The sequence below is a fragment of the Lissotriton helveticus genome, chromosome 12, assembly GCF_964261635.1.
Source record: "Lissotriton helveticus chromosome 12, aLisHel1.1, whole genome shotgun sequence".
NCBI classification, from domain to species: Eukaryota; Metazoa; Chordata; class Amphibia; order Caudata; family Salamandridae; genus Lissotriton; species Lissotriton helveticus.
The window spans coordinates 148,398,603-148,422,481 of NC_136073.1; the positions used below are offsets into that span (position 1 = coordinate 148,398,603).

General features: G+C 48.3%; 1 protein-coding gene across 1 annotated transcript in view; it reads left to right on the top strand.

Annotated features, from left to right (window-relative positions):
* Positions 1–23,879, top strand: part of CTC1 (CST telomere replication complex component 1) — a 230,849-nt gene that overhangs the window by 177,376 nt on the left and 29,594 nt on the right. The window contains exons 21-23 of the mRNA XM_078671543.1: positions 5,299–5,363; positions 6,417–6,582; positions 16,241–16,367. Coding sequence (XP_078527669.1) covers positions 5,299–5,363; positions 6,417–6,582; positions 16,241–16,367 — 358 coding nt within the window. The remainder of the gene's footprint in view (positions 1–5,298; positions 5,364–6,416; positions 6,583–16,240; positions 16,368–23,879) is intronic.

The following is a 23,879-nucleotide window of genomic DNA, read 5'->3' on the forward strand; positions in this document are numbered from 1 at the left end:
AACAACAAACTGCAAACATCCGGGCCCAACACTAGGTGGCGAGTGTACAACTCTGCAACTCTACATGCCAAGAACAGATGCATACTGGTAAGTAGCATTTTCCTTACCTTGTCTTTGTGGTTACTCTCACCTGACCACTCAAATCCAAATACCTTACAGACTGGAAACCTACAATTGAAGAGAAGTAAGTCAGCAAACGCTCGAAGAATTACAAACTATGCATGGGACCGGTCTAGAGGCCCCAATAGGAAAAATGACCAAATAATTACCTGGGATCCCAGCCTAGGACAAACAGGGGTGCGCCCATGTGTTCCATTATTGGCATCCATTATCTTAAACTGGTCTATAAATCTGAATCCCAGGGAAAAGCTGCATCACAGAAGGTGTAACACAAAATACAAACTGTGCAAATGGTTGAGGTGGGTGAAAAAGGTAATCTACAGGAAGACTGAGCAGCACACAATCCATCAAAAGATCCCACCTGAAGATGATGCAGTGGCGTGCAAAAAATATGATAACTACGTTCAAGCAATTTTAAGACAACCATAAATATGTCAAGATAACTGAAGAATGATGGACCTGCTGCAGAGAGATCTAAGTTTTGTCTACTGGAAGTTGACTCATCATTAAGTAGCCGAGGAGGTTAAAATGCCTGATGAAAAGCTGGTGAACCAGGCAGATCACAAATTACATGCAATGTAAATAGGTCAGTGCATTACTGCTTCTGTCAGAAAGCTCATTTTGTTACTCTGTAATGGTATACCACCAGGGAGCTCACAATCAATTCAAATGAATGGCAGGGCTGGGATGCTATAGCAAGCTCTTTGATTGACCTTGTGCTACATTTGCCCACTAATTAGACCAACACTGCTGGGAGGAAACTTGCACTTTTGCACTTTTCTAGATACAGTAATGGCTCAATTGTCTCGTGGAATAAGTTCAGAGCACTGAGTTGGGCTGGACATGCAGCCATAGCTAATCTCTGAAACAAATATTAATAAAGGGGACCCCTGATGGAATCACAATCTTTGTATATTGGTGAACACATTTGAAATGTGCTCTATCGCTAGAATACCCCACAGTCTCTAAAATAAATATGCCATAAGAGCAGGCTCTTTCTTCTTCCAACGTGCAGCTATTGTAGTCTTAGGTGCTCCCAAACAATTCCACATCAATATTTTATCTGACGTGGTTCGATAATAGTTTGGGGTCACATAGCTCTAGTAATATGAAATCAAATGTGCATCGAGAGCAGGTAACACCGCCAGAGGCTGTTTGCTCACCCTACCTGCTTGCAATGCCCCCGGGCCTGCAACCGCAAAGACACGAGTATGGCTCAGGGCACCAAACAGGCCTGTAGGTCTGGGGAGGAATCACGACAAGCTGCTTAAAAATACACCAAAAAATAGGCATAACCCACGGATGAGCACGCTGGAGCTACGTGGGGCCGGGAGCACTCTGATGCAGCTGGAGGTGCTCACTGACTGAGGCCCACAGCACTGATAACCATTAGAGGAGTGGGTGGGAGCACTGCAGCAGTTGAAGATCTTAGAATTACTGGCTGCTCAAATAGGTGTAATTTCTGATTATATGTATCCCTCATCTTCATTGGTTGACTTTTTGCTCACGAGAAGGTGTCACTCATAGTTGGTGATTGTCACTCATAAACGCACTGTATTCATGAAAATGTAACACATAGCAATCTGAAACCTTGACAGCTATGTAAGTATTGATGTTAATGACTGCAGAGTGCATGATGCAGTGTGCTGCAGCTGTGCAACCCTCGGGTCCTTGTGCGACTCATGCCGCAGCCACCAGACGGACAGGGACGATGCAGACAGCAGTCTGAACTCTGCTATTTCATTAAGTAAGTGTTTTACTTTCAAAGCGCTGCGCGCCAGGCAGAGCCCTGACTGACTTTGGTACTGTACACAGTTTACTGTAACTTGTGTCAGCGCCTCTGCCGAGCGGAACGCACAGTCTGATCAAATAAATTAATTTCACACACAATAGTTAACATCTGCAGGCAGGGCTGCTCTGTCTCCTCATCCTTCCTGAGTGAGCCTGATTTATCTGCAAATCTGATTTCATTCAAAATAATTCACAGACACAAACTCTAAACAAAAGGCTAATTTCATGTTGTACACAATACAAGATGACATGCAAGAAGAGATTACTATATGGAAATGCGCTCCACACTGGCATTATATACAGTTAACACTTGGTTATTTGTAGCACTTGTTCAGTCTACGTAAACTGCTCTTCAATGCTTAATTTTGCTCGCCAGTGTCACTCATAGTTGTTGAAATGTCACTCATAATTATACCGAATTTATAAAAATTTCACACATAGCAATCTGAAACCTTGGCAGCTATGCCATCGTCCCCGGGCTTTACTAACAAAAGCGTAGAGCCAGTTTCAAAACACAGCGTGTGCTAAAGTACACACTGTGTTTTGAAACTGGCTCTACGCTTTTGTTAGTAAAGCGCGGGTGGATTGTGGCCTTTTGTTTAAGTATTGCTGTTAATCAGAGCCCCTTCACGGGTTCTGATTAACACCAATACTTAAACAAAAGGCTAGCAACTGACGGAGAACTATCTCTCCAATGCCTTCCTTCGGAAGCCGAGCCTGAAGCCTAGAGTGTGGCGTTGGACCTGCAGGACGCCTATTTTCATATACTTGTCCTGTCAGCCCAGGATCTTGTGGTTTGTGGGGGGGGGATATAGGAGCACTTTCAGTTTGCAGTGCTCCCATTTGGTCTCACTAGTGCCCCTTGGTCGTTCACAAAAGTGATGGTGGCAGCTCGCCTTTGGCGGTGGGGTGCCAGTCATCCCCTAATTCGATGATTGGCAATTGAAAGCGGGTTCGGGCATGTAGTCATCAGTCACCACCAGACTATGGCAAACCTCCTCTCCTCTTTGGGGTTCACTATCAATGTGCTGAAGTCACACTTGATTCCTTCCCAGGCTCTACCTGTCACATGAACCACTCTGGACAAAGTCTGGTTTTGTGCTTTTCCCTCAGGAAAGAAAATCCAAGACATTCAGGCGATGATCACAATCTTTCAACCTTGATCCTGTATTTCAGTTAGGTCAACTCTGAGGCTACTGGGGCTGAAGGCCGCCAGTATCCTGCTCGTCGAGCAAGCCAAAGGGCATATGAGGGCTCTACTGTGAGATCTGAAGTCCCAGCGAGCCCAACAACAAGGGGACCTCTCCACCACATTGAGATTTTGGAGGAGACTGCAAAAGATATGGAGTTGTGGTTGCTGGACTGTGATTGGGTCAGCGGCAGAACCCTCTCCCTTGCCCACCCAGAGCTGATGGTAGTGACCGATGCGTCACTTCTGGGTTGGAGGGGCCACTTGGGAAAGGTGGAGATCAGAGGCCTCTGATCTCCAGTGGAGTCCTGGCTCCATATTAACCTGCTGGAGCTGAGCAGGCCTCTGCTTGTTGTTGAAAGTCTTCCTGCCCTCTATCAAAGGGAGGCCTGAGCAGGGACTCCCAGACAACAACGCTGCCATGTGGTACTGCAACAAACAGGGTGTGGTGGGGTCACGGACCCTGTGCCTGGAGGGGAAAAGGCAAGGCTGTGCAGAAAAGTACCATCTCCAGCTAGATCATGCTCTGCATTAAGATCTGCTACATATTGGCTAAAAAGGAGCATCTGGAAGGACTGCATGCTCACTCTACAAGGCCATAGCTACTACCACTGCATTAACATGTGGAGTCTTTGTCCTAGACATGTGTCAGGCAGCTTCGTAGGAGCCCCTCCATATGTACACAAAGCACTATTGTTTGGGCAGCTAGATTAGGTGAGAGTTGCATTTTGCCCGCTCAGTCCTTCTAGACTCTCTACTTTATATCCATTCACTGACTCGTCTCAAATAAGTACTACTTTGGTATCAATTCAAAAGGTGAGGAATCTGTGATTAAAGGTCTCTATCATTAGAAAAAGTTACTTACCTTCTGTAACAGAAGTTCCTCACTGACTTTCTAATCCTCCCACTGCTGTGATTGGACTCTTATCTTTAATAAGATCTCCCGCCCTGGAACCTGTACACTGGTCATGATTCGTTCTTTAGGTTCTGCGTCTGGGGGCTCAGCAGCCTTGAAAGCAATTTATGTCAGCACGCAGGGGTGGTGCCTATATGGGCCCTTCATGTCATTTCCATAGTGGAACGGCTTTAGTGCAGAGCTGCACAGCGTACCTGACGGCGTGCCGAGGTACTAGTGAAAGGTTTCCAGAACTAGTCTGACGCCTGGGGAATATTCAAAGGGTGAGGAATAAGTGACTAGATAGAGTCAGTACTAGAAAGAGCGCTATCGATGGTATGTAACTTTTTAAGGCCTTCGTCATCCGTTGTGCACATTCATGGATTCCAGTTTTTAACCTCATCCAATGGCTTACCTGAAAATTCCTAAATATCGAAGCAAAGGTTTTGGAGGATTGTCAGCTTCTGCTAAGCTTTAGAATTCTTTGTGAATCTATATCCTTTTGAAATCATGATGCCTGTGGTACAACAGTAAGCCTGAAGGTGGGACGTCTGGGACTACGAGCTATGAGTGAATATAGGATATATGGCTGGGCCACAGTGACCCCTTGGTCTAGCTACCCAGTGCCGCCTATGACAATGCAACTCATTTGAGCGCTCCTTTCTATGATTACAGATGATTTCTTTGCTATAGATGAGCTGCATAACACTTACAAATCTTACAAAATACAGATAAAAAATTTAAAAAATGTGGATAATAAAGAGAGATGACCACTTAAATTTGAGATATTTTAAACAACTCCACTCTTCCTACTTGGCAATATGTATTTTTCATTAGCTTCATACAGTTACCGCTGAGGCTTGCAATATCTATTTCCTAGATTTTCAATTTTTTATAGCTCCAGCTCTGCATTTCAGGGATTGGATGTCTGACTGATTGGGCATTTGAGGGGTTGGTTCTCTAGCTGCTTTGCTCTTTGCTGCTGGGGTTGGCATGTTGAACTGTATGGTTGGAGGGGCAGCTAGTGGCCAAGATCTTTGGTAATGGGAGATTGAAAGCATAATGGTTCGGTGTTTATTGCTGGGGACTGGCATCTAACAGCCTCAAATCTTTGCTTGAGGGTTGTGGTTGCCTAACAATATTGGACCTGTGCCTCTTGGTGTTGTATTATCATTCGCATGCCCACTCTGCTGTTACCTCTGGGACTTTTATGTCCTTGTTCCGCAGGAGTTTGGAATGTCAGACTCTAGATCTCAAAGCTTGGTGTACATCATTTTGAATAACATCTTTTCTTCTTCCTTAGGGCCGGTGTACTCAGAACCTACCCCCTTGCCCATCACGGAGTGGAGTATTTCAAGCCAAAGCCAAGTAAGTTCTCAGGAAAACGTTCACACCTACTATGCTGCACCCGACCTTCACAGTGCCTCATCCCATGCAGCGGTGCCTCCATGTTCACCATAGGGGCGAACAGTTCAGGATGCACAGTAGATAGTGTATCCTCTACCCTAGCTGCGCTCTGTTTGAGTTTTAAAGTGTTTGTGCTGCACACTGATTGGCTGCGCGGCTTATGAATTACTAGGCGGAGCGCTTATTGGTCTGAACACTTAGGGCCTCATTACAATGTCGGTCAGAAAGCATTCCGACCAACTGCATTCTGACCGACTCCTTGTCGGAATGGTTCCCAACCGAATGGAATTCGTGGAGTCTGACCGACCGAATATGATGCTTCTGAACACCTTTCAGTCGGACTCCCATTGACTTCAGTGGAAACCTGTGTTCCGACTGACAACACACTAAAGAGGGAGGGGGGAGGTGGTTGCAGAAAACCTTGCATCCTGTGGCAGGCTGCCTGCCACACCGTGCATGGTTGTAAGGAGGAGACCCATGGGTATCCCCAAGGCCCCGACCGGAGGACTCCGGGTGAAGGTCTGCTACAGGCTCCCAAATTCAGTTTCCGATAGCCGATTCGTGTCCGAATCCAACATCGTAGTACATTGATCGGAAACGCGGTCTGTAGACCTGTACGAATCGGCTCCGACGGACTCGGTTTCTCCGAATGCTGGTCGGGACCGAGTTGGAAAGTCCGAACAGTTTACGACTATTGTAATCGGTCGGTCGGATATGTTTCCGAGTAGGTCGGAAAAGCGGGTTCCGACACGGATTCGGAATGCCTTTCGGAGCCTTTCCGACTGACATCGCAATGAGGCCCTAAGTGAGTTGTAGCTTAACCTGCTGTGTTGGAAGTGCACTGATCGTAAATGCGGCTACATCATTAGTTTGCTGCCCTCCATCTTTGATGTATTCCAGATGAGCTGCACACTGATTGGGCTACAGTCGGGCTGTGCAATGAGACTGTATGATGACTGGGCGACATGGTCCCCTGCTCTTCTCTCACACATGGTTTGTGCTGCTCCCTTTTAGGATTGTGGTAGAGGATGGCTCCTCAGAGGCCTTGGTGCTGTGCAGGAACCAGCTTGTGATGTCGCTGCTGAGGCTGTCATCTTCCCAGTGGGATGGGGTGCAGCAACATGTCTTGGGGTTGGGAGAAGCCTACGTCCAGCAATGGGGTCGGAGCGCTGAACTCAGGGTAAGATATGGTTGCAACCTATATTGGAAAGCAGAGTGTGCTGCAAAACTTAGATGGATGCTTGAAGTAATGTAAACCCTTAGCACGGCACATTCATCCTTCATAATCAAACAGTACAATAACTTCCCTCGGCGTCCCCACATTCAAGTGGATGGTGCTTGCATACACTATCCACACGGGATAGTGTAGAACCCGATTCCCAGATCCAGCTGGCTTCTTTCTTGCCAGAGCCCCTACTCACCTCGTAAAGAGCATTTACACTTGGTGCACCCCAATAACCTGTTCACCTGAGGGCCTCCTTGTGCTTCTTTATGTGGAACGCACCTATCTCGATGTCCCTGAAACCAAGGACATCCAAATTCACAGTACAGTGCGCCTTCATTGCACACATGTACACTGTTGTTTTCATCCCTCTTTCTACATATCCCTGACACTTTCTCTTGAAAATGAAGTAAATGGGCCATCTAGTACTGCTTAAGAAGGGAAGCAGCAGTGCAAGCATTGCCTAACCCTGACCACAGTGCTCAACCCCACTCTTCCACTCAGCCTTACCTTCTCGGTCCATTTTCTGTAGCTGGATGTAGTACATAATTAAAAATACAAATTAGCAAAAGGCCCAAGCGCTATCTTTGGGGCCTAGCGTTGTCAGATACTGAGACTAGTCTCAATTCCACCTCTTGCCTCTTTCTTCCATCACCCTCCTCTCCTATCTCTTTATCTCACTCCTTCATGTTCTTTTCTTTCTCTCCTTTCTGGCTGTTAACTTAGATTTGCCTAACTCCTCTTTTTCCTCTATTTTTTTCTGCCTTTCTCTCTTTTCTTCTACGTCAAAGTCTGATGATGAAAAATAATTCTAGTCCCTAAAAGTGAGTGACCACCTCCTACAAACACCAGCACGATTTAAGCACTGTCTTTCACAGTCATATGCACCATGTCAGCTGTTCTTGTTGGAGATTTCACAAGCACATGTAGCTTTTTTTAACATTCACTTTTTTTGTACTAAACAGACATTGTAAAGGGCAGACCCTACAAGAATTATATTTCAGGATACGTCTCTGGTGGCCAAAGCCCAGATTCAATATCCGTGCATGTAATATGTGTGACTTCTTGTTAAGGAGAGCTCTTCGGGGATATTTGCCTCTGTGACTAATCATAATTTGGTCTCTGACCCCTGTGTATCTCATAAACTTGTGAGCAGGAATCAAGAAGAGAGAGAGTACATTACTTTTTACGCCGCCTCCGGTCCCTGGGGGTTTGTTATTTTCTATCCACCTCAGTTTGTGCTTTGTTCCTGCTTTTGGGAAAATCTAAAACTCCCATTCCTTTTCCATTTTTACTATCCCTGATCTGACTTACCTCAGCCCCTTCCTCCGTCGCTCTCCTCTAACACACTTAAGTCTTCATCGAGTTAGGCGAATATTCGCGCATGCAATTTGTGGAGTCTGAGTTGAGTATTTATGATGCTATGTGGAGTGGTCCACTACACCCCGAGTAAGGTCAGCAATATAGAAATACCCATGCTAAAATAAATAAATAAAATATTCCAACAGAGTGCTGGGGTAGGGAGTTTTCCTGAATGTCGTAGGTTTTGCAGTTCTCGTGGTAGCTCCGCTGGGGCTAGTTGAAAGGTGCTCTTATACCATAGGTAAAGGACTGAGGTAATGCAGGGCATTCCTGTAAAGATTGAGGCTTGTTTCACCCAAGATTTCCTCTTAACTGCCACAGCTTAAACCCAATGCCTGCTATGTAGAGTCTTGTCCAATAATATCCATAGTGCATGTAGGCTCCCACATAGAGCATAGGAAATGTAAATGTTCTGTACCATTAAATGAATTGAAAACCTCATGCTTCTAGAAAATTGCCTAGGGCTTAAATCTCAGCACTGGTACCACAGTATTCCTGCTGGTTTCCACTGGGGGCTTGTACCGCCGGGCACAGCCATTGGTCTCTAGTAGGATTAATTAAACGTTTGTATGGTAGAGAGATCACCACATTGGATTTGCATGTTGACCAGTTGATCGGTAAGTCCCCTCTCTCAGTGGATTCACAGAAGAATTGTGTTTTTGAGACGATATCCTTCATACACACAAAAGACTTGGGGTGAAGATCAGGCTTGTGAGGCCTCTAACTTCCCTTGGCAAGGCCTTTAGGTGGAAAGGACCAGGATTTCATCTTACTCCAGTTGCCCGGAAAATAACTTGACTTGAGGTCAGATTTGTTCAAACTTTCCCTGTTGAGTGTACCTTGGCAGACCTGAGAAACATTATGTTCATTGAGATCCTCTATCCAACCCCGAGGATCCCTTGATTTCCCTGGCATCCAGGCCTACTGGGTGGATTGGACTTCCACATAGTTGTCATCCTGATTAGGGCCTCAGTAGAGCCAGCCTAGGGGGTCTTCTGAGCTCCCAAGTGATCAGTACTTACTGAGAGGGGTGAGCAACTAGTTTTACTCCATTTTCAAACAAGCGAAATCCACCTTTTTTTAGTTGACCTACAGATCAAAAATTGGGATTCCAACTCCAACACAGCGAGAGTACACCCCACAGTCCAGTTTCAGAAGATGGCATAACTAGCATAGAATTTCTTGACTTATGGGCACCTTTCATATGAACAAAGGGATCACGGACATCCACGGAATGTGGGATATGTGCAAATGACTGATGCTTAGTTGTAAGGTCCAAACTAAGACCCCCTTTTCCGCTACTTGAGAGGAAGTGATCCACTCTGAGTGGTGTGCAGCCTTACTCTGGAGTACCTGCTCAGACTGCCTTACATAAACCGTTTGTGCCTTTAACTAGGTGCTAGTAAGTTCATCATAACCTGAACTTTATGCATTTATGTGGACTCCTGTTGTAAACACTTGCACGCAAATGTAGTACTCCGTTCCTAAATTGCTCTTTTATATTGTCTGTTGAATGGCAAGGTGATTACTTTTTAAAGCCGCATCCAGTTGTAATGCCGGTGTGTGTGCTCAAAGTGCAGTCAACCCTGTCCACACCCAACCTTTGTTTACAGTTACAGATGTTGTCAGATATGGTTTTATGGTGTGCAGGAATGCATGCAATTTAACTGTTGTGTACATCAGGGTATTATGTGACTATGGCGTGTGCACATTCCATTTAATTGTGTCTAAAGTTCTCGAGTAGTCAGAGGAAATTATGACAGCTCTGGAACCTTGGACCTCATGTGAAATGTGCACTTTCTATATACTGCATGCCTATCTTAGACTCAATCACATGGACTTCGTAAGCTAGCGATGTGGGTAGGGGTATGGGGAGGAAATCACTTGAAGAATGTTGGATTAACCAAATACAATGGGTTTGTAGGCCTTAAGGGGAGCGAAGCTGTTGGTGCAGGTGGTGATCCAGTTGTTGAGGCAACGGATGTTGATGTCGGCAGCATCAGAGAGAGTGGGATGGTGTAGGTTGAGGGTGTTGATTCGTGCTTGTCGGGTGATGGTTTTCCAGTTGTTTCTCAGTGTAGGGGGTGTCACTGTCAGAGTAATCTGGAGGGGGATGAAAATTTTGAAATGAATGATGAAGTGGTCTGTCCAGGTGAGCGGGAGGGTGTGGCTGTCCTTTGATGTGTTGATGGTGGAGCAGATCGGGTCCAGTGTGTGGCCTGCTGAATGCGTGGGGACTTGTCACAAGCTTTGTGAGGCCAATGTTGAGGAGGCTATCCAGAAGGTCTGTGGTGTTGGGGCCGATGGTGTCATCCAGATCGAAATTGAGGTCGCTGAAGAGGAGAGAAAATACTTGGAGCCAGCAGGAGTCATAAGGTCAGTAATGAGGTTGCTGATATTCCGTCTGGGGTCCAGTGGCCGGTAGGTGACCACAATCTTTCTATTCACACCTATTAGTTTATAGTATCAAAGGTGGCCAAGAGGCCCAAGAAGATCAATGTCCAAGGGTAACCTTCATCACTGAAATTGAGTAGTTGTTCCCTGATGTTTAGAAGTGTTGTCCCCCCGCCTTAGTAGGGTCTGAAACATGATTGAACGTTGCTTAGGAGACTGTTTTCTAACAACACAAGGTCCGCTGGAGATGTGATTATAAATGGAAGGATTATCTGGGTCTGTGATGGGTCTCTTTGGATTGGGGTCATTTGGCACATTTGATGATTTGAGGGATAATTCCACTACCCACGAAGAGTTTAACTAGGCTGGTGAGGTTTGAGGCCCAGATTATTGACTTTGGCTTTGTAACTATTCTAAAGAGAAGATTTCTTGAAAGAGTTCAAAGTATTACTGGTTGATCTCCAAGATGGGGGTTAACCTGCAGTGGGGTGTTGCACAGGCTGGTAGGATGGAGTCAAGCACAGACTCTCCAAGGCCCATGGAGTGGCATTTCTCGTACGAGGTGACAGGAGATAAAGAATGACAGGAGGTTGTTGCAAAGCTCAATTGAATGGATTGGCATGCTGGATTTGGGGGCCAAGTTTGTGGGTGCTGATAGGAGCCAAAGTATTCAAGGTTCATTTGAATTCCATGTGATCTAGAATGTCAGAAAGAGATTCCAAATTAGGATCTGGCATTTCCTAGAGCAGTTTAGTGAAGGATTCAGATTTGCTTTGGTGTTGCCGTGAGTGATATTGTGAGGACAAAGTGGGCTGGATTATTGCTGGCATCTTGAGGGAGTGTCAGCGATAAAAGCAACATAGCCATATTTTTTGTAGAGGGAGGAAAAGAGGCATTTAGGGTGGGTGAGAAATGGTACAACTGAGGAGTAAAGTAGTGTATAATTGCGACCAAAGAGTCGATAGTGGCCAGGCGGGTGGCTGGGGTGGGACTCTGGTTCCTATTTGTAGGAAAGGTAATGGAAAATTGATATCCACACAGAGAAGTTGTAAGGCCACAGAACATTCAATCAATCCATTTGTTAAGCGCACTATATACCCGCAAGGGTCTCAAGGCGCTGGGGGGCGCGGGGGGGCTGCTACTGTTTGAAGAGCCAGGTCTTGAGGAGTCTTCGGAAGGTGTGCAGGTCATGGGCCTGCCGCAGGTGGGTAGGGAGGGTGTTCCAGATCTTGGCGGCGAGGAAGGAGAAGGATCTTCCGCCGGCGGTCGTTCGTTGAATGCGGGGGACCGCGGCGAGGGCGTGGCTGGCAGAGCGGAGCTGTCGTGGGCCATGTAGACGTTGAACAGCGTCGGGCTGAGGGATGAGCCCTTTGGTACGCCGCAGATGTTGGTGGCTTCGGAGCGGAAGCGGGGGAGGCGGATGCTCTGTGTTCTCCCGGAGAGGAAGGATGTGGTCCAGTCTAGGGCTTTCTCTTGTATTCCGGCCTCTTGGAGACGTGTCTTTATTGTGCGGTGGCAGACCGTGTCGAAGGTGGCTGACAGGTCCAGGAGGATGAGGGCAGATGTCTCACCGTTGTCTAGTTGCATCCTGATGTCGTCTGTGGCGGCGATGAGGGCTGTCTCGGTACTATGGTTTCTTCGGAACCCGGACTGGGAGGGGTCCAGGATGTTGTTGTCTTCGAGGTATCGGGTCAGTTGCGTGTTGACGACTTTCTCGATGACCTTCGCCAGGAACGGGAGTAGGAAGAGGGGCGGGAAGTTCTTGAGGTCCTTGGGGTCCGCTTTGGGCTTCTTGAGGAGGTCGATGATCTTGGCGTGCTTCCAGCTTTCCAGGAATGTGGCTGTCTCGAGGGAGCAGTTGATTACTTTTAGGAGTTGGGGTGTGATGATTGCGTCTGCTTTGTTGAAAATGTGGTGTAGGCAGGGGTCTGATGGTGATCCTGAGTGGATGGCGTTCATGGTCTTGCGAATTTCGTCGTCGTTGACATTGGTCCAGGTGGTTGGTGCGGATGGTGAAACGCCAGGTGGGTGGTGTCTGGCGTTGTGGGTGCGGTTGCGGTGTTGAAGCTGTCATGGATGTCAGCGATCTTGTGGTGGAATAAGGTGCCCAGTGAGTCGCACAGTTCTTGTGAGGGCGGGATGTCGTTGGTGATGGCGCTGGGGTTGGAGAGTTCCTTGACGATGCTGAAGAGCTCTTTGCTATCGTGTGCGTTGTTGTCCAAGCGGGCTTTGAAGAACGATCTCTTGGCTGATCTGATAAGGTGGTGATGGCTGCGGGTGGCGTCCTTGTGGGCTGCGTAGCTGTCCGATGTTCGTTCGAGGATCCACTCCTTCTCCAATTCCGGCATGTTTGTTTGGATGTCTGGAGTTCTTCGGTGAACCAGGCGGATTTCTTGCAGGTGCGGCTGTTGGATGGTTTCTTGAGCGGGGCGAGGGTGTTGGCGCAGTCGTCGATCCATTGCCTGAAGTTGTGGGCGGCGGTGTATGGGTCGGTGGGTGGGTTCTGGGCGAGGGTGTCGGCACACTGGTCCTCGGTGACTTTGCTCCAGCATCGGCAGGGTAGCTGTTGGGTACGATGGTGCGTGGCGGGTTTCTTGTAGGTGAAGTGGATGCAGCGGTGATCCGTCCAGTGGAGTTCGGTGGTGTGGTCAAAGGAGACGTGGGTGCTTGTGGAGAAGATGGGGTCAAGCGTGTGGCCGGCGTTGTGGGTGGGTGCGGTGACCAGTTGTCTGAGGCCGAGGTTGTCTGTCAGGGTGGCGGAGTTGGTGCCGTTGTTGTTCTCGAGGTGGAAGTTGAGGTCCCCGAGGAGGATGTAGTCCGTGGAGGCGAGTGCGTGGGTGCTGGCGAGGTCTGCAATGGAGTCGCTGAACTGTGACCGGTGTTCGGGGGGTCTGTAAACGAGGGGTACTCTGAGGGTGGTGTTGGGGTCGGTGAGGATCCGGAAGTGCAGGTGCTCGGCGGTGCTGATGGTGTCGTCTGCGTGTGTGGAGGCCATGAGGGAGGACTTGTGGATATGGCTATTCCTCCTCCGATTCCGTTGGTGCGGTCTCTGCAGGAAATCTTGTAGCCATCCGGGATGGCTATGGCGATGTCCGGTGCTGAGGAGTCGTTCCACCAGGTCTCGGTCAGGAAGGCAACGTCTCGGGCGAAGGTGTCGAGTAGGTCCCAGAGCTCGACGGCAACATTAACATGCCTTGTTAATTGGTTACAAAGAGGCTTTGTGCCTGGGGAAAATTGGAGTGTAGGAGACTGGGCTCTACACAGTTATTTGCTTTTTGGTTCACAAGTTTTTAGATCTCTACTGTAAGTCTCCCTATTGGAGTCTTACTCCCTGTAAGCTTCTGTTAAGCTGGTTGGAGCTGGAACTGCCAGAGCCCACTTTCTTAAAACAAAAAAGAAAATCCACTGCTGCACAGCTGGTTTAAGAGGCTCTACGCTAGTTATGTGTGAAAACAGGTGAACTCGCCTGTATAACCATGTGCAAGCTGTATGAAGAAGATTGGTATGTCACTCAGCCTGGTACCCTCACACAGGGAGTCCTATCGCAAATGGAACCCAGAACAAATTTACTGTGGCCTGTTCCTGACATAGAATTCAGTTAGGTATTCAAAAAGAAATGGCCCATTTATTTTTGGTTAAAGAGTGAATGTAGAGTGTTTATGATTTATTTATATTGTGGGTAAAAGGTTCTTAAAGTGTAACCTAGAATTGGTTCTTTGTAGAAGAAAGCCATTGGCATGACATTTCCCATATTCTGCTGGGTCATGAATGCATAGCTAGTATCCTAAAACAATAAACTGAAGCACTCCAACAATTTGTTAAATAACACAGTTTGAGGACAAATTACCAGAAAAGTCAGTCCATAAGTCCAAGGTCTTGTTGTCTTTGTGTTTACATGCTTCCAACCAAATACAAGATCATCAGCCGACATGTGTTTCATCCGTAATGGGACTTTTCAAAGCGTTTGACTACAAACTGTATTTTCTATTCCTTTAACAATCATACAAGAAATAAGACGATATAAGAGCCAGCATACAAATTTCTTCTAGGTGATCTCTCCTGTCGCCTATTCGACTGTTAGGTTCTTCATAATAACAATCGTAGTCGTCTTCATTTGTTTGTCATCAATAGTTCCAGGCTCGAAATGAAGTGGTGGACACATTCAGTCATGGGCGACACAGTTGTCGAGAGCCGTGATAAGCCCTGTCCTATCCATCGCAAAATGAAATGTGGGTGACAATGACGAAAATAGATCACATGACCCTGGATTTATGGACTGACTTTTCTGGTTATTTGTCCTCAGACAGTATTATTCAAACAAATTGTTAGAGTGCTTTAGTATATTGTTTTACAATATTGTGGCGTATACTGTGGTAGCACCATTCTCTGAGCAAGTATTCTTTCTGTAGACTTTTACCCCGACTAGTTGAGTACTATGAGACATCTGTTGTTATTGCCTCAGCTACCTATCTGTATTTAATGCATATCTAATATCTGTTTATACCACTATGCTTTCTCTTTTGTATTTCGAAATTAGAAGGATTACACTGAGTCAGCCTTAATGTGAGTGAGGTTTTGAACTACCATTCTGTGCCTAGTTAATTACTCTGCTGGCTAGTTACCAGCCTCTCTGGAGCATAGGGATCAGAGAAAAAGGGGATGGGGAGCAGTAGCGGCTTGCACAGTTAAGAGCACTCTCCTCTTTCTTTGTGAGAACAACATGCCCGACGTATCAAAGAGAGACAGTGAACCACATTATGGCAACGACCCCTCCCCACTCCCACAATGGCGGCTCGCACAGTTAAGCAGTTAAGATAGGTGAGGCAGGGCGAGGTGGAGGGTGGTGGAATACGACAGATGACGGGATAAGTAATATTAAATAAATAGATAAAACCACTTACTTTGCGCTCGCAGCATCAGTGATGCCGCGATCACAAAGTAAGTGGTTTTATTTATTTAATATTACTTATCCCGTCATCTGTTGAATTCCACCACCCTCCGCCCGCCTCACCTCTCTTATCTGTACAAGCCGCCCCAGTGGGGAGTAGTTGCCATAAGGTGGTTCACTGCCACTCTATGATATGTCAGGCATGTTGTCCTCACAAAGCGAGAGCAGACAGGCTTCTGGGTATGCTCACTCCAAGGATTCCCTTTGAAGTGTTGGAGGAAAGAACCCAGTTTAGGCTGGAAGGAGTCTGGCAAATTGGAGAAAGAAGTCCTTTCTAAACCTTAATTGAAATTACCATGTTGAACATTCCCAGAATGCTCTGCAATGGGGTCATCTCCTCCTTTGTCTACATTATTTCTTTTCTCTTAAGTCACAAACTTATTTCCTCAATCTAATTTCTCCCCTAGGTCTCTCTGCTTCCATTCTTCTATCTTATCCATTCATCCCTCCTATCTAGTCCCTCCAACCATTGTCGATCTTCAGGGGCTACCTCTTGTTTCTCCCTTCAACTTCTATTTTATGCGCTCCAGTTCCTCCATTCGTCCCTCTATATCCTACGATCCATTCCTCTTGGTTTAGCTGGTGTATGTTCCTCCAGTGTCTTCCCCTATCTTCCAGCTCATTTTCTCTCTTTGAAGTTTACCCATTTCTCTTTCTGCAGTCTCATCGCATCCAATCTCTCAATCCTGTCCCATACAATGTGTTTAGGTTATACCTGTCCTTCCAAACCCACCTCTATTTCCCCTAGTCCCCCACCCCTCCAGTCTGGGCCCATACAGTCTCTTTCTTCTTTCCTATCTTTCCTATGCACCCATGCGTCTATAACTTATGTCGTCTCCTGCTGCTCCCATCATTGTGCTTTCTCCTCTTTCTCCCTGTACTCCCAGTGATTGTGCTTGACGTGTTTTGTAGGATGAGGAGTTAACCGAGGACTTCTTCACTCATGTTCTGAAGATGCTGTGTAACAGTAATAACGTCTGCAGACCCATCCTGCTGACCTTTGAACCAGAGAGGAGGGCTGCTCAAAGTGGCCAATCAGGTGAGTCTGTAACGAATACAAAGTTTAGCAGGGTTCTGGAACGTCACAAGATATTTTACATCCTTGGCGAGGGACAATTCTTGTACTCCCTCCCCTTTTTTTGTTATCCATCTACCTAAATGTTTTTATGGGGTTTCGAGGGGTTTGTCAAAAAGGTTAACTGACACAGGAACTCTGGGTAAGGAAGCTTTTATTGTCTTATACAGTCTTCGTTTTTGGACAGGCACTCTGTAAAAAGGGAGCGGTGTTTCCGTTTCCTCTGTCGTGGTTTTTCCTGCTCCCGGCCGCCGTTCCCACTGCCTCCGGCAAAGGAAAAATAACAAGTCTGAGTCAGTCTGTCCTTAAGATAGGACTCGGTGCAGGGAAAAAGGGGTGAGGATTTCACACGTGCACTCCCATACCCTGAGCGAGTGTCGGGGGGGGTCAGTGAGGGGGGGGGGGGGGTTCAGTGCTTAGGGAGGGTAGTGCGTGATCTCAGGGTGGCTTGCTCCTTCTAATGCCCGCCCACCCGCTGAATCTGGACCGTACCTGGTCAAGCCACACTTCGCGGGAAGTGTGGCTGGGCGATGCGTTATCCCGTTGGCCTCCTGGCTTGATGTAGTAGCTGCCGTCACGGTCTCCCAGCTTCTCCGACCTCGGCGCCTCTGCCCTCGGTTCCTCCGACCTCCGCTCCTCCTGATGGTACTCTTCCTCCGACCTCCGATCTTCCTGCTTGTACTCCTCCTCAGTCCTCTGATCTTCCTGCTTGTACTCCTCCTCCGTCCTCCGATCTTCCTGCTTGTACTCCTCCTCCGTCCTCTGATCTTCCTGCTCGCTCCAGTCCCACTCTGCTTCGCTCTCGCTCCACTCTCGCCACCAGTCTCCTACGCCTCCTCCGGGTGTCTCGCACACCTGTGTGGATTCAGGGACGGGTTTTACCTCTGTGACGGGGGTGTGTCCCAAGTCCGGCTCCGCCCACTTAAAGGTGCAGGGATGCAGTGTTTCCAACCCGGGCCGGCACCTGATGACGTCGGGGGTTTTCCAGGACTCCGTGTGCTGCACAAAGAGAGGAGACACATCAATAGGTAGGCCAGGGGGCCCCGCATCCGGGTCCCCCGCGTCACACACCTCCCCCCTAGGATTCTCCCGATCGGGGAGAGGAAACCTGGACAGGAAGTCCGCATTGACATTGTCAGACCCCTTCCTGTGGCGGACCTGGAAACGAAAGGGCTGCAGGGCCAGGAACCACCTCATGACCCTCGGATTGTTGGAGATGTTTCTACTCATCCATAAAAGGGGGGCGTGGTCAGTGTATAACACGAACGGACGCCCCTCCAGGTAATACCTCAGTTTGTCAATCGCCCAACGTATGGCAAGGCACTCTTTCTCGATGGTCGGATATCTAACCTCTCTTGGAAATAGCTTCCTGCTGATGTAGAGGATGGGCTTTTCACCACCCACCCCCGTGTCTTGAAACAACACGGCCCCGATGCCGAAGTCTGAGGCATCCGTATGCAGGATGAAGGGCTTGGTAAAATCCAGGGATGTCAACACCGGGCTCGTCGTGATGGCTTTCTTGAGTGTTTGGAAGGAGTTCCACATGGCAGGAGTGGGACTGTGGTAATCGACCCTTTTATGCTGTTTCTTTAACGTGTCCGTCAGCGGGGCAGCCACATCTGAAAACGCTGGAATGAACCTCCGGTAGTAGCCCACTAGACCCAAGAAGGCCCGCATATCTTTGGTGCTTTTGGGAAATGGGGTGTCAGCAATAGCCCTCACTTTTTCAATTTGAGGCTCTATGGCCCCGTGACCCAGGAGATAACCCAGGTATTTGACCTTCTGAAATCCGATCCTGGATTTCTTCGCGTTTACGTGGAGTCCAGCGTCTTTTAGTTGTTGAAGCACGATCCGTAGGTGTTGCAGGTGTTCTTCCCAAGACGGACTAAAAATGATGATGTCGTCAAGGTAGGCTGAGCTGTATCGGTGGTGCCCCCTTAAGACCCGATTCATCAGTCTCTGGAAGGTGGCCGGGGCACCATGAAGGCCAAAGGGCAGGACATTGAACTCGTACAGTCCATCCGGCGTGGCGAAGGCTGTCTTCTTTCGGTCTTCTTCTCGTAAGGGTACCTGCCAGTACCCTTTGGTCAGGTCTAGAGTGCTTATGTATTTGGCCTCCCCCAGTTTTTCGATGAGTTCATCGATCCGAGGAATCGGATACGAGTCGAACGAGGATACCGCGTTTAAGGCCCGGAAGTCCATACAGAATCGGCTACTGCCGTCCGGTTTTGGCACCATTACTATGGGCGAGGACCACTCACTCCTGGACGGTCTGATTACGCCCATCTTCAGCATCTCGTCTACTTCTCTCCCTATGGCTTCTCTCTTGGCAGCGGGTATCCGGTATGGACGTTGTTTGACCGTGGTTCCGACGGGAGTCTCGATCCGGTGTTCTGCTAGGGTGGTCATGCCGGGACGGTCGGAAAAGATAGGGGCAAACGGCCGTAGGGTGTTTTGTAATCCCTCCTGCTCGTTCAGATACAGCTCGTCGTTAATCACCAGTTCCCCAAGAGTGGTCTTCGTGGATGTCTCAGTTGGGGTTACCAGGTGGGCCGCCACTGGTGTCGGTCCCAGCCATTTCTTTAAAAGGTTTATGTGAAATATTTGGGTTTTCCTCCCAGGGAGACGCAAGCGATAGGTGGTCTTCCCGATGGTCTCGGTGACTTCGTAGGGGCCCTGCCATTCGTTCTGGAATTTCTTGGCAGTTGAGGGCAGCAGTACTAGGGCCCAGTCTCCCACAAGGAGCGTTCTCCATCTCTTTCCTTTATTATAATGAACCTGTTGTTGTCTTTGGCTTTCTTCGAGGTTGGTAAAAGCGAGTTCTCTGATTTTTCCCAGTTTGTTCTTCAGGTTCGTGCTGTATTCCAACAGGTTTCGGGTTTCTCCCGTCTGTTCTGTCTCCCAGACTTCTTTAGTCATGTCTAGGAGACTCCTGGGCTGTCTTCCATACAGCATCTCAAACGACGAGCACCCTAGACTGCTTTGTCTCTGACCGCGTATGACATAGAGGGCCAGAGGCAGTAGTGAGTCCCAATCAGTGTTGTTCACGGACAGCATTTTCTTTAGTATGGCTTTTAGTGTTCCGTTATATCGCTCTACCAGACCATCCGTCTGGGGATGATACACCGAGGTTTTGATCTGGTGAAGTCCTAGCAGCTGGCATACTTCCTTCATGACCTTAGACATGAACGGGGTCCCTTGGTCCGTTAGGATTTCCTTGGGAAATCCCACGCGTGAGAACAACTCCATGAATTTATCTTCTATGTTTCGAGAGGTTGGTGTCTTCAGGGGAAATGCCTCCGGGAAACGGGTGGCGTAGTCTACGATGACTAGAGCGTATTTGTACCCCCTTTTTGTCGGTGGCAACGGACCGATCAGGTCCATGCCCACTCTCTCGAAAGGGGTTCCGATTACCGGCAGAGGTTGCAGTGGTACCGCTGGAGGCCTCTGGGTGTTTTTCCTCTGACAAAGGTCACAAGACTGACAGTGCACTTTGATATCGTGGTATATTCCTGGCCAATAAAAGTTCCGGAGCACATTTTGAGTAGTTTTTTCACTCCCGATATGCCCTGCTAGTAAATGAGTATGGGCATAGAACATAATCTGTTCTCGAAAACAGGTTGGCACCAGCAACTGCATGGGTTCCTCCAGGTTGGCTTGTCGGTATAGTAGGTCGTCTTTAATCAAAAAGCGCGGATATCTGTTAGGCGTGGTGTTTGGATCGCTGTGGGCTTGTTCCCAGGCGTTGAACAGAGATGTATCGTTGGCCTGTGGAAAGCGGAAACTCCTATCACCCTCCCAGGGACCCGTAGATAGTAGCGTAGTAACTGCTGCATTGTCTCTGCCCTCCCATTGCATACGGTCTTTGAAGAGGTCAAGAAAATGGGGATTGTCTGTACCCAAGATTAGCTGTTCAGGAAGGGAGTTCAGAACCCCCACTTTCACCACCATCGAGTCTTTGCCCTCTACTTCAATGGGCAGATAAGCTACCGGGTATTCCTTCACATCACCGTGCACACATTTTATAAACACTACTGCGTCCGGCATTACCTGAAGGGGCTTCACGAAGCAACCCTGGATCACGGACTGCTTGCACCCCGAATCTAGGAGAGCCCTGACCACCATCCCATTGACAGTAACACTCACGTGTTATGCTCCGCCTAGCTCCGCCGAATACATGACTGCCTTGGGCAAGTAGTTGATGTCCATGGGTTCCTCCGGGGCCCGTTTCTGGGGGCAGAGACGAGCTATGTGCCCCCACATCCCACAGTCAAAACACTGCGGACCCCGGAATGGGGGTTGTTCTGCTGCCAGCGCTCTGGGAGGTGGGACGGGGAGCCCAGGGGGTGCTCTCATCCGTCTTTCTGGCCTAGGAGGAGGTTTGATCGGTCTTTCCGGTTCAGTGGTATGTAGCTTTGGCTGCGCACGGGCATGCGTGGCCGCCATTTCCATTGCCTGGGTGGTGGAAAGGTTGGAGTGTTGGCGGAGCCATCGTTGTGTCCCGTAGGGGAGGGCTTCGAGGTATTGCTCCAGGTAAATCCTGTCCATGATCTGCTCTTTGGTGCTTGTTGTCGGGGTAAGCCACTTGTCTGCGGCTGTCTTCAGGCGGAAGAACAAGGTTTTAGGGTTGTCACCGGCTTGCCCCCTTTCTTTACGGAAGCGTACCCGATACGCCTCCGCATCCAAGCCCAGATGGTCTAGTATGATGGTTTTGATTAGTCCATAAGGCGTCTGGCCGTTGCCGTCGGCAACCTGATAGGCCGCTTGTGCCTCCCCGCACAACAGGGGAGCCAAAAAAAACGGCCATTTCTCCATGGGCCATCCACACGCCAATGCCACCCTCTCAAAGTTTGTTAAGAACGCATCAGGATCCTCGCCGGTGACATATTTCTGCAGCGAAATGCCCGGTGGGGTTGGGGGGGCCGAGTCTCTCGTGCATGAACGCCGGCTGGGTCGCCTGTAACCCGCATACCCTCCAGCTGCGACACTACCGTGTTGCGAAAGGTGTCCCGGTCCAATTGGGCGGCGGCGAGTTGTTGTTCCACCGCCCAAGCCAGCTGCTCTTGGCCTTTCACGAGTGCCTGAATCATCTCATCCATCGTTGTGTCCCGGATGGTGTCCTCTAAAGTGCCTGCATTCTCCACCACTTGTGGAGTTTCGAGGGGTTTGTCAAAAAGGTTAACCGACACAGGAACTCTGGGTAAGGAAGCTTTTATTGTCTTATACAGTCTTCGTTTTTGGACAGGCACTCTGTAAAAAGGGAGCGGTGTTTCCGTTTCCTCCGTCGTGGTTTTTCCTGCTCCCGGCCGCCGTTCCCACTGCCTCCTGGGAGTTGTAGGCCGTCTCTCCGCCGTCTCGATAGCCTCTCGATACCGGCAAAGGAAAAATAACAAGTCTGAGTCAGTCTGTCCTTAAGATAGGACTCGGTGCAGGGAAAAAGGGGTGAGGATTTCACACGTGCACTCCCATACCCTGAGAGAGTGTCGGAGGGGGTCAGTGAGGGGGGGGGGTTTCAGTGCTTAGGGAGGGTAGTGCGTGATCTCAGGGTGGCTTGCTCCTTCTAATGCCCGCCCACCCGCTGAATCTGGACCGTACCTGGTCAAGCCACACTTCGCGGGAAGTGTGGCTGGGCGATGCGTTATCCCGTTGGCCTCCTGGCTTGATGTAGTAGCTGCTGTCACGGTCTCCCAGCTTCTCCGACCTCGGCGCCTCTGCCCTCGGTTCCTCCGACCTCCGCTCCTCCTGATGGTACTCTTCCTCCGACCTCCGATCTTCCTGCTTGTACTCCTCCTCAGTCCTCCGATCTTCCTGCTTGTACTCCTCCTCCGTCCTCCGATCTTCCTGCTTGTACTCCTCCTCCGTCCTCCGATCTTCCTGCTCGCTCCAGTCCCACTCTGCTTCGCTCTCGCTCCACTCTCGCCACCAGTCTCCTACGCCTCCTCCGGGTGTCTCGCACACCTGTGTGGATTCAGGGACGGGTTTTACCTCTGTGACGGGGGTGTGTCCCAAGTCCGGCTCCGCCCACTTAAAGGTGCAGGGATGCAGTGTTTCCAACCCGGGCCGGCACCTGATGACGTCGGGGGTTTTCCAGGACTCCGTGTGCTGCACAAAGAGAGGAGACACATCAATAGGTAGGCCAGGGGGCCCCGCATCCGGGTCCCCCGCGTCACAGTTTTATAACCTGTTCTTAGCCTGCTGTCCCTTTTTCTGCGAGGTCTCATCAGGTAGAATCCTGTGTGTAGGGGGTTCCTGATGAGGCAGCTGAAAGGAAGATTGCAACCTGCAGGCTGTGCATGGAGTTGGCTTGAGGTGGATGCAATAAATTACTTCATCCTGAGAAGTGATGGAGCACTTCTTGACAAAATCCCTATTTAGTGAGTCCAAGAGTGAAACTCCCACAGGTGACTGCCTGGTACACGGCCACTACATCAACTGGCCACTGCATCGATGTGACCAGTATAGAGATTACCGAGAAGGTCACTTTATTATTCCAGGTAAGTAAATAGCATTTCATTTTATTTCAGGGTACTATAGTGTAACAAAGCAAAAATATGTAGTTTAATATAAATTATTAAAATCACTACGGTTAAATATTTAATGTAATTTATTTTCACAAAAATTCATGGTTAGGGTAAATTAGTGTATTTTCATTCATCAACAAATATATATTTTGAGATAATTAACAGAGGGCATTAAAGTTATTTTAAGAATAATTAATAAATTAAGTGAAAAGTTATTGATCATGGGGTGGGAATTGGTTACTGTGGGGATAGGTGAGAGATAAATATTTATTTCAATTTAGATTATTTAAAAGGGTGAGTAATATAATTAGGTTAAGGATAAATATGTATTTACATTGGAAATAATTATGGGACATGGTTAGTACTAGATTTAGTTTAAAGATAAGTATTTAATGTATATTAATCTAACTGATAAATCTTATGTACCCTTACAGCTGTTTAACAAACATAAAATGAAACATAAAACAGTAATGAAAAAAAGATAAAAAATGAACTTAGGAACCTTCAGTAGCCACTGGCAGGATTATCAATAATTGCCATACAAAAGCAGATAATTCTGAAGCACACATTTACACAAAGGGTGGGTGAATAATGATGCTAGCAACTCACCGATGAATGAAAGTAGTAGTGGGAGAACACCCGGGTTTTTTAAAATCGTTTTTGCAATTTTCTGATGGTTAGAAATGGTTCAAAGATGATTAGCAATGTTACTCTTATGAGCCAAGATTAAAACAAATCACAGTGAGAGGAAACTTAACACACTGGTCCCATCCCCCCGTCCCCCAAAGCCCGATGGCAACAGTGTCCCAGGGACCTCATCCCACAGAACACTCCTGTTACGTTCTTGCAAGGGCATGGACAGGCAGAACTTCAACTCCCTGCCAGGGTTTTTGCAGGCTGGGAATCACAGGATTGCTCCCAACCTGCCATAGCATAAATTAAAGCTTCTCCCGCG